This window comes from Cannabis sativa, chromosome 1 (genome assembly GCF_029168945.1).
Source record: "Cannabis sativa cultivar Pink pepper isolate KNU-18-1 chromosome 1, ASM2916894v1, whole genome shotgun sequence".
Lineage (NCBI taxonomy): Eukaryota > Viridiplantae > Streptophyta > Magnoliopsida > Rosales > Cannabaceae > Cannabis > Cannabis sativa.
In genome coordinates, this window is record NC_083601.1 from 39,795,139 (window position 1) to 39,806,532 (window position 11,394).

General features: G+C 31.4%; 2 protein-coding genes across 2 annotated transcripts; both read left to right on the top strand.

Annotated features, from left to right (window-relative positions):
- The first annotated feature begins 931 nt into the window (after nt 1-931).
- On the top strand, nt 932-2,819 carry LOC133037684 (uncharacterized). The gene is made up of 2 exons (XM_061115064.1): nt 932-1,133; nt 1,513-2,819. The coding sequence occupies exon 2, from the start codon at nt 1,523-1,525 to the stop codon at nt 2,633-2,635; it is 1,113 nt and encodes a 370-aa protein (XP_060971047.1). The 5' UTR covers nt 932-1,133; nt 1,513-1,522; the 3' UTR covers nt 2,636-2,819.
- A 5,696-nt stretch (nt 2,820-8,515) lies between these two features.
- Nucleotides 8,516-10,430, top strand: LOC115704868 (uncharacterized). The gene is made up of 2 exons (XM_030632076.2): nt 8,516-8,796; nt 9,025-10,430. Exon 2 carries the CDS (start codon nt 9,030-9,032, stop codon nt 10,284-10,286), a length of 1,257 nt encoding a protein of 418 aa, XP_030487936.2. The 5' UTR covers nt 8,516-8,796; nt 9,025-9,029; the 3' UTR covers nt 10,287-10,430.
- Nucleotides 10,431-11,394: the final 964 nt, after the last annotated feature.

Genomic DNA, 11,394 nt, shown 5'->3' on the forward strand with positions numbered 1-11,394 from the left:
TTTCTTTCTTTTTTTTCTTTTCCAACGCTCTTTCTCTCATTTTCTTTCTCTCTTCTCTTAAACTTTAAAAATAATTTCTGATCACGTTATTACTCGGATAAGCCTAAACAAAGTCCATTGTGATCTACTCTTCAATGTGAATATTTCAAGATATGAGAAACATATATATTTTTCACTATTTCTAAACAAAAAATATATTTAATTACAGTAATTAATTACTATTTTATAATTTTTTAAAAATTTTAGTTAATATTCATTTTAAAATTTTGTTAGTTGAATTATATTATATTATACTATAACTAATTAGCTTTCAAAATAATAAAAAAGTATAAAAAAATCGGTATATAAAAATGGTAGTTTGGTATATTAGATGACAACGCATTAATTTTCAAAATAATTTTTAAAGTTACCTAAATGTATTTAAATTATAATGTTTCAAATTATAATTTAAAAATAACTAATTAGTTTCTAAGATGTATACAAATAAATTTTTAAAGAGTAACCAAAATATATCTTAAATTATATGATATAAAAATAAAAATAAAAAATTATATAAAAGTAACTAATTAGTTTCTTATTAATACTATTAATAATCAAAAAATTACTTTATAAGAAACAAAAAACCAAAAAACGTTAAAAATGTCAAATTTAACTAATATAAAAAAATGTTTCTATTTATTTTATTCGACGAGCAAATATTGTGGCTCATGAGTTTGCTCGAGCCTCTGTATCCTTTCCTGATTATAATTTCAGTTTGGATTCTGTTCCAACTGTTTTGTTACTTGTTTTGGTGACTGATATGTTTATCTAATAAAAGTTGAAATTTCATTCCAAAAAAAAAACTAACATAGCAGGTCAAATAATAATAACATTATTATTATAAATTAAATATATAAAAAATATATATTATTGTAAACTTTTCAAGAAAAACCCAGTAGAAAATAGTGCTCAATGTAAATTGTAAGAAGAAAACATAATATTTGAGTTATAGCGGAAAAAGATACAAAATTGCTTTATTTCAAAAAATAAATAAATTGGGCTTGGCTTCAATTTACAAGTATTTAAGACATTCATTCATATTATTCCATACCGGTGTAAACATAAACAGACTGATCAAAGAGCCAAGGTTCAAGGTAACAAACTTCTTTTTCTTCTTCTTCTTCTGAGTTTGTTTCTTGCTGACTCAAAATCTTGTGTTTAATATGCTTCTTGATGAATTTTAATCTTACTTAATTTATTAGTGTATTATTTTTCTATTCATTACGTTTATTCGGAAGAAAAAAAGAAGAAAGAAAATTAAGTACATACAGCTGATTTAATTGAAATATCCATCAAGATATTTATTTTACACCATTAACTGTTCGCGATTCCTTAATTATGTATGTGTATAATCGTTCAACCGAGTTCTCTTCTTGGTATATACTCTTCTTAGGGAGTTGTATATATGATAAACTGAAAGTATTCTTGTTTTCTTACTACGTACACTGATATCATCCTTCATCAATTGATCAGTTCAAAAAAAATGATGGAGAACCCGAATAAAGAAATGTTAGCACAAAACAAGGCATTGATGAGTGATATATTGAGTAGATTGCCTGTGCGTTCTCTGCTTAAATGCAAGACCGTCAACAAGTTTTGGAAGTCTTTGATTGAAAATAAATACTTTGTTTCAGTACTCCATTTGGACCGAGCCCCTTATCTACATTTCCAACCCGTAAACCAGAATTCTTACATAATCGACTCGTTCTGTGGATTGGTGTTGAAAATGAGCAACCAAAATCCTGTTAACTACTCTATAGTCAACCCTGCCACCCGCCAAATACTTGATTTGCCGGATCCAAATCATGCTATCCTACGTTCTCCTTATGTTGATAATCATGCTCCCGCTATTCAATTGCTTCCGTTAATTGCTTTCAATAGGAAAACACATGAGTGCAAATTGCTCTTGGAATGTAGACGCGTCAACAATCAAGGTGTCGAAGAACATGCTTTAGAAACTTTTGAAGTTGGTAAAGATATCAATTGGAGATCCATCGGGAGACAGACAGGCTTTTTACATTTTCCGGATGTCATTAAGCTAATGTATGTGAGAACCAGCGGAGAATTGCATTCAGTTAGAGTATTATTAACTGATGAAGGTATTGCTCTGTCTGTCCTATCTATTAACGCATGGGATGACATGTATCTGGTTAATAATGGTTTGCCTAGAGATGTCCACTTCAATTTATTGAAAGCTTGTTTTATTGAATGGGATGATTGTTTAGCTATTGCTGAGATAATCGGGCTAGACCTTCACCTCTTAAAAATGACAAAGTACGATGGTGGTGACTTGAGATGGAGTGAGCAGAAAAGGATTGTTCCATTGACATTTCTAAACACAGAACCCTATTCAAAGGAAAGAGATCAAATTTCTCCAGCGATATTTCAATCTACTGTCCTGTGGTTTAACTTTAGAAGGAGAATGTCGTTTTCTTACGATGTCAAAGCCAAGAGAATTAACAAGATTGAACTTCCACGGCCAAAAAGAGAGCTATTTGACACAGATACTAAATTTCAGCATTTTCCAAGCCTTGTAAAGTTACAAGGCATGAGACCAGATCAAGGGAACTATCAATGGTACGAGGATAGAATGTAATACCAATCACAGACTTGATATTTTCTTATTATATTGGATAGGGGTACTAGCAAAAACAGAATTTTGATTCTTTATTCAAGCACTTGTCTTTTGTAAGTGAATAATGTGAATGTACTTATGGTGCATTTCTCTCTCTCCTTAACAATTTTTCATATTCTTGTAGTTTACTAGTTTGGAAGTAGCTTATATCTTGTGTTGTCATGCATTTAGTTCGTTTATTAAAACTTTAAGTTTGTGTTTTTGTAAGGTCGTTGCTGTGATGCCTTTCATTTCATGGTAAATGATGTATATTTTCCTTTTTTCACTGGTGGTCATTTTGAGTAAACATACTGCTCCAATCATCCAGTTTTGATTATATTTTCATTCGTATACTGGTGAGGCTAAATTGCTATGTCTATATTCTTTTAATATGAGCAAGATGCTGCTTATTATAGGACACCAAATCCTTTACTAGGTTGGGATCTTGCAAAAAGATTGAATTGGGTATAAATTTAAGCCTATTTGCCCAATTCAAATTTTTTGCAAGACCCCAACATGGTCAAGAATTTCGTATCCTATAATAAGCAAATGTCATATTTTATCTAATAAAAAATCTGAAATATGATATTTACAAAGTGGAATAAAAGTTTGCAAAGTGGAATTGGGTATAAATTTAAAAGGGAAATTTTATTTTTAATACTTAAAAAAATACCCTCTAACAAAATTTAGACTCCAAATTAATTTATACAATTAAATGTTATTGTTTTCAATTTCTACCCAAAATACCCTCCCTATCATTTTCCTTCTTTCTCTGTCTCTTTCTCTTCTCCACTCTCTCTTCCTCTTCCTCGCACCACCGAGACCAACCAGATCCAGGCACCGAGACCACCCAACCACCACCACCAAACCTCCTTTCCTCTACCACCGAACCTCCTTATCTACTCAAAAACTCAGACGAAACCCAGAGGCCCAAGACTGGTCGGACCTCCATAGCACTCAAGCATCAAAAAACCCAGAGGCCCCGAACTTCTGTCTTCGTCTTCATCTTCATCTTCGTGTTTATTTTTTTTATTGGATTTATCGAAAGGTTATCGATAGTTTATCGATATCATTTATCGATAGTATATCGATGACATTTACCGATAAGTTGTCGATAGTTAATCGATAGGTTATCGATAATTTTTGTTTGCATACAAAAAAAGCAGTGCGCAGACAAAACCATTGATAAACTATCAATAAAGTATCGATAACCCATCGATAATCCCATTTTGGCCAGAAAATCATACCTTCCACCACCATCTAATGTGTCAAACAAATAAGAATTCAATGAATTTCTGGTTGGGGGAGGGTTAGGTGGGCGGTGGCGAATGGCGATGGTGGTTGAGAGAAGCCGAGGAGGAAGAAGAGAGAAAGATTTGGGTAGGTGAGATTTGGGGGTTGTTGGATTAAGTTTTGGGTAGATGAGGAGGTTCGGTGGTGGAGGAGAAGAGGTTCATCGGTGGTGGTTGGTGGTGTCGGTGCCTGAGTTTGAGTGTCTCAGTGGTGCGAGAAAGAGAAAGAGAGAGTGAGGAAGAGAAAGAGAAAGAGACAAAGAGAGAAGGAAAAATGAAAAGGAGGGTATTTTGGGTAGAAATTGAAAACAATAGTATTAAATTGTATAAATTAATTAAGAGTCTAAATTTTGTTAGAGGGTATTTTTTTAAGCATTAAAAATGAAATTTCCCATTTAAAATTTGAATTGGGTATGATAAAAAACTTGTTTAGGTTTAAGGCTATTTGCCCGTCTCAAGGGAGGTAACTTTATTCCGAATTTGAGTTAAAATTGGAACCGGTATGATAAAAAACTTGTTCAGGTTTATAGTTTTTGTACCTTTTATGGTTTTTGTGCCATTTTATGGCTTGTTCCTACTTGTTTAAGATAGGTTTGTGATATGATGGACAAGATATTTGATCCATTTTGTGCTCTCGTTTTCTACTTCAACAACCTTTTCACTTTATCAGATAAGTATTTTAATTTTTTTTTAAGTTCTTAATTTTAATATGGATTGCTATACCATCATTTCTTTCGCATACTCTTTTTTATTATATTATTTGGTAACGAAGTTTTATTTTTGTTATTTTGTAGGTTGTTTTGTGGAGGGCCTATATTTACAGAGAATTTGTCGATAAGTTTTAATTTTAAATATAATCTGTTTGTTATTGATTTTTAGTAATTTTATAAGGGTGTTAGTTTGTTGTTACTAGCCAAAGGGTAATACCTTTGGCTAGTTATTCTTGAAATTTTGTTGGTTTTTTAGTTTTTTAGTAATTTTGAGCTAGTGATTTGGGTTGTGTGTTAAATTTTAAGTTTGTATTTTAGATTTTATTTTGAAGATTGTCATTCTAATATAATTGTTTTTTTTTGGTTTGGTGTTGTGATATTTTTTCAGTCTTGCTAACTCTGGCGACAACTATTAATAAAGGGAAGGTGTTTTTCAAGGTGATGGGGTATTGTTCAAATACGTTATAGCTTTATTGTCTATATTTTCGGGGGCAGTTTTGTCCTATGTGGCTTGCGTTTTGTTTTAAGCAGCTCATGGTTTGGCAAAACATGTCCTTCGGTTAGACAATGAGCTATCCTGGTTCGAGGGGCTCCACCGTCGATTGTAGTGTGCTGCATTGTTTATCATGTGTGACTTTGTTCACCACATAAAAAAAAAAAAATTGGAACCGGTAAATTGGTACAACACTTTGTAAAGATTAAATAGTAAAACTTTTTTCTCTCTCTTTTTCTTCCGCTGATTCTTGTTCTCCACGACTCACACACACACCATCAATCTCTATTGTAGAATTTACGTGGAGTATGGGTTTTTTAAACCTTTTATGATAAATATGGCATAATTAACTATGGACACTTTATATGGCTTTTTTCAACTTTGGCAACAGTTTATGGGATTTTAAAGCCCATACGGCTGGAACTATTTTGCCAAAAGCCCATATTGTGTGTTTTGTAATTTCTTTAGGTTATTTTAGTCATTTTAAGTGTTTAAATTTTTTGGTACAGTTTTTTTTTTAAAGAAAACCGTTTATTGTAGAGGGGTTTTTGCATGTAATGATGGTGATTTGATGGTTGCTTCCCCATTTTAACTTTCTTTTTCAGTTTTCAAGTAAGATCTATAAACCCATTATATCACTTTATCCCTCTCATTTTTCACTCTCTCACCTGTTCGTCTTCATTTTTCCCTCTCTCCAAAACTTAGCTTGGTAAAGCCCTAGCCGTTCTCCACTTCAGTTGTTCCCTTCCTCTTCACTTCACTGAACCAGGTATCTCTCTTTCTCTCTCTCATTTTCTGGTTGTGTGAGTTAATTGGGGATGAAGATTTTGGGAAGGGATTGGAGGTTTGCTGGCAGGTAGTGTTGGCTCTGAGGAGTTGTTTTTGTTTTTTTTCTTCTTCAGCAGCCGCCGTTCCCGTCGTCGGCGGCTCTACATTCGACGACGCTCCGTCTTCCTACTTCTTCTTTGACCTATATCTCTCTCTTCTCTCTGTACGGCCTCGGCCACGGCAACCTAACTTCGACGACATCAACTCAGTAAGTGGCGGCGGATTCACTTTCACTCTACAGCTACAGGTATCAAAAATCACAAAACCATCAAGTCTTCACTTCAATGTTAAATTATTCACTATTCTTTCTATTTTCACATAAGAAATTGAATTTAAAATTGTAAACGTAATAACACTATAAATTATAATGCACCTAATATTGGTTTTTGTCAGTTTTTTTTTTTTAAAAAAATAAAAACAATGAAAAGGAAAAAAAGAACCTGTAATATTGTATAAATAGTAAATATATGAAGAGTTTGCATATCTTAGTTGAGGAGTTAAAATATATATTGCTTTTAGAAACCGGTTTTTTTTTTTGTTTTAAAATTATAATGTGTTTGTTTCAGTATATATTTCAGAAACCCGTTTCCAACATGACTGTATATTTGTTTATTTTTAACAGGTAATATCATTTTTGAAAACTGTTTGTTACAATTTATAATGTATTTAGAAACTGGTTTTTGTTTTTTTTGTTTTAAAATTATATATGTAGAGTACTGTATTAAGAAACTGGTTTTCTTATTTTTTTGTTTTGTTTTTATTCGTTTCAAAATTATATGTGTTTGTTTCCCTATATATTTCAGAAACCGGTTTCCAGCATTACTTTATATTTTGTTTATGTTTAACTGATAATATTATTTTAAGAACTTTTAGTTAAAATATATATTGTTTTTAGAAACCGGTTTTTTTTTTTGTTTTAAAATTATAATGTGTTTGTTTCAGTATATATTTCAGAAACCCGTTTCCAACATGACTGTATATTTGTTTATTTTTAACAGGTAATATCATTTTTGAAAACTGTTTGTTACAATTTATAATGTATTTAGAAACTGGTTTTTGTTTTTTTTGTTTTAAAATTATATATGTAGAGTACTGTATTAAGAAACTGGTTTTCTTATTTTTTTGTTTTGTTTTTATTCGTTTCAAAATTATATGTGTTTGTTTCCCTATATATTTCAGAAACCGGTTTCCAGCATTACTTTATATTTTGTTTATGTTTAACTGATAATATTATTTTAAGAACTTTTAGTTAAAATATATATTGTTTTTAGAAACCGGTTTTTTTTTTCTTTTAAAATTATAATGTGTTTGTTTCAGTATATATTTCAGAAACCCGTTTCCAACATGACTGTATATTTGTTTATTTTTAACAGGTAATATCATTTTTGAAAACTGTTTGTTACAATTTATAATGTATTTAGAAACTGGTTTTTGTTTTTTTTGTTTTAAAATTATATGTGTTTGTTTCCCTATATATTTCAGAAACCGGTTGCCAACATTACTTTTTATTTTGTTTATGTTTAACAGATAATATCATTTTAAGAACTTTTAGTTAAAATATATATTGTTTTTAGAAACCGGTTTTATATTCATAATTTTCAGTAATCTTTTCATTTTTGATCGTGGACGTCTAAAACTGAATTTTTCATAATGTTTAATTTTCCTTTTCTTTTTTTTTTTGTTTGTGAAACTTCATAGTCTAAATCTAGATTAAGTATGGACATTTCATTATGAAGCAATGCAAGATCATATAGTTTTGGTATGAAATTTACTTCAATCTAGTTTTTTTTTTCTTTTAAGTTTAAATTGGAATTGTACATAATCGGTGTAATTTTCTTTTGCAGTATATATATCCCTATAATATTCATAGCAGAATTTATATAAGTGTACCTGTATTTTATTTTGATCGTTGTTGACAGGGACGATCGGTGTTGGCTTGATTTTGTTGATTGAATTTTATGTGTGCAGGTTGATCGATGCTCTGCTCTGAGTTTAAGAATGCATTTTCTGGTTTAAGGTGAGAGCTTCATTGCTTATCAGGTGCGATGTTGCAGGTTGCTTCTGTGTGTTTGGCCATGACCATGGCTGTTTTTCAGATCATTTTTTTTTGAATCAGAGAATAAATTTGGACAGGGAGAAGTGATGAATTGAATCGGAGAAGATGATGAATTGAATCGGAGAAGATGATGAAGTGAAGAGAGAATCGCAGTAGAGAGAGAAGAGAGAATCTGAGTATCGCGAGAGAAAGAATCGCAGAGAGAGAAAGAGAAAGAATCGCAGAGAGAAAGAGAAAGAATCGCAGAGAGAGAAAGAGAAAGAATCTGAGTAAATTTTATTCATTTAAAATTAGTTTCTGTTTTTAACTTATTATATGGTTTTTTTTAAAAAAAAAACCATATTTGTAGTTTGCTTCCTTAGTTAATGCCATATTTTGTGGCATTTAGTTTTGTTGCCATATTTATCATAAGATGACTCATTTTTCCCATATTTTTGAAAATATCCCATCTCTATTTTGTTTTTTTTTTTCTTTTTATTTCAAATGGGCTGCTGCCCTCATTTTAGTCAAGCCCACTAATGTGGTGGACCCAACAAATTGCTTAAGGTGATTGTTCACCGCTTGCCGGATTATGGAAACCTAAGTCTCTATATATGTATCAATAATGCCCATATAAATAGAGGTAATCAATGGCGACAACAGCTAGATTTAAACATATTTTCATTTCCACTTTCAATTTCCTCAGACTTTGATTATATTTCTTCGCAATTTCTCTGCTTTGCATGTCCGCATCAGTGACTATAGTTTCAGAATTCAGCTCTCAGGTAAACGTGTTTGTTAGTCCAATTCTTGTTTTATTTCCTTGTTGATGTTAATTGTAATCTACTTGCATCAATCTGCATATGCATATTAAAATATTGATAAAGATAACATTCTTCCATGATTCTTTAATATATTTTTTTTTATCAATCTTGATTCTCTAAAATATTGATGAATATAACATTCCTTTATGATTCTTTAACCTTAAAACTATGATCATTCGATGTCTACAGTAAAAATGGAGAAACAAGATGACTTATGCCAACTCGAATGCCAAGATCAAGAGAGTATGGAGCACTCAATCGAATCAGATTCAGAGTCAGAGCCAGATGAATATAGTACTGATTATGATTCTATGAGTGATAGCGACTATGAGGCTGAAGAAACCTGTCAAGAACAACAAGAGAAAACTACTTTTGATGAGCTGATTGCTCCCGAGGAATCAGTGGTGTTTAATATATTTAGTAGGTTGTCCGTACATTGCCTACTAAAATGCAAGGCCGTCAACAAATTATGGAAATCTTTGATCGAAGATAAGTATTTCATTTCAGAACTCCATTTGGACCGAGCTCCTTGTCACTATTTTCCACCATTTACTAATAATAACTACATACTTGACTCGTTCTGTGGATTGGTGTGGGTGACCCGAGAAGATCCCGGTCTTGTGATGAAGCACTACATCTCCAACCCTGCCACCCGCCAAGTACTTCATTTGCCTGATCCAAATCATGCTCTGCTACGTTCTCCTCAGACCTACAAGGCTCCCACTATTAGTCGATTAAAGAGTTACATTGCTTTGAATAGTTTCTCTCATGAGTGCAAATTGCTCTTGGAATGTAGACTGACTAATAGTCAAGGTATCATGGAACATGCTTTGGAAACTTTTGAAGTTGGAAGAGATTTCAATTGGACATCTATTGGGAGAAAGACAGGCTTGTTAGATGACCCTGATTATGATGCAGAGGATCTAGCACGAATGATACACGTGAGAAACATGGGAGTATTGCATTTCATCCAAGTATTAGTGGTTGGTTCGTGTAAATTTTTGCGTGTTCGCTCTATTGACGTGTGGGATGACAAGTACGTGGTTACTAATGGTTTGCCTAGGCGTATTTCCTTCAATATACTCAAAGCCCATTTTATCGATCTTGATGATTGCTTAGCTATTGCTGAGATAAACCACCAAGACCTTCACCTCTTGAAAATGACAAAGTACGTGGGTGGTGTCTTGAGATGGAACACGAAGAAAATGATTGTTCCACTCACATTTTTAAGCAAACAGCCCTATTCAAATGAAATAGATCAAGTTGTGCCGTGGGGGTTTAAATCTGATGTCCTTCGGTTTAAATTTAAAAATGAAGTGTTTGATTACGATACCAAAACAGAGAGAATTGACAAAATTGATGAACTTGTACTGCGTGATGAACAGCTTAAGGTAGGTGAATTTGAGTATTTTCCAAGCCTTATGAAGTTGGAAGGAATGATAGGAGGATAATAGTAAGAACTGGCCTGGAACAGAATTATTAGCAAATCAAACTATTGATTCTTTGTTCATGTAGTGCCTTTTGTAAATGGGGATAATATGAGATAAACAAAATGTACTAGTTTGGAAGTTAATTCATATATTTGTTGTTATGCATATCTTTATTTTAATTCATTTTTTTTTTCGGAAACAAATGCATATCTTTATTTGGAAGTTAGTAAAGTATTTTAATTTCCTTCTTTTTCATTTTGTAGAGATTTTAATTTCCTTTTTTCTTATGTACAAAGTAACTATTAAAAAAAATCAATATATTGTCAATATTTCCATTCATATGTTCCTTCCTATTCTTTATTTCATACCAAATCTTTAATCCAGCCAAATGTGAGTTATCACAAATTGTTATATTACCAATTTAAGCTATTAAAATATGAAAAAAAAAAAAACAAAACAAACAAACAAATTTGTGTCAAAATAGCTTGTACTTGGAGAAACTAAAATTCACAATCAATGTAAGATGATTATATGTGGGCACATTAGTAACCAAAAAACTTTGAGACAATATGGTGTCGAAAGACAAATCATTAGTATCTTAATATTGGATATGGGTAAATTTATGTGTTCATACCATTTAGATTAATTAGATAGTCCAATTTGATATTATTATTTGAGCACTCTTAGGCAACAATATGCAGTGATATGGTGCTTAAGCCCAATTTTAGCCTTTACATTACTGCAGTTCATTCCTTCTTTTTTGTTGATAAAATCTCATTCCAAGTTTGGTATACTAGTTGACAAATTATTCTAAATTAAAAGATTGATTAACGACTGTAAATGATGTAAACAATATCATTTGCTTTTTGTTAGTTGGCTTTTGGTCACGAGCCATTAGTTCTTGTATAAATAATTCTCTTAATCAATAAAATGTGCAGAGCTCCTTTCTGTTTGTTTTTTCTTATTTTTCTCCGATTTCATTGTCTGAAACTATATATTTTTTTTTTTTGTTTTGATGTAAAATATTATTAAAAAATTATATAATAATAAAAGTTATAATATATATATATATTAGTAATTAACTCATTAATTATAAAAACAAACAAACACGAGTAAAATAAAGTACGAA

Bases quoted from the DNA above. Each gene is read 5' to 3' on its own strand.
- LOC133037684 (XM_061115064.1), top strand. From the start codon at position 1,523: ATGATGGAGAACCCGAATAAAGAAATGTTAGCACAAAACAAGGCATTG.
- LOC115704868 (XM_030632076.2), top strand. From the start codon at position 9,030: ATGGAGAAACAAGATGACTTATGCCAACTCGAATGCCAAGATCAAGAG.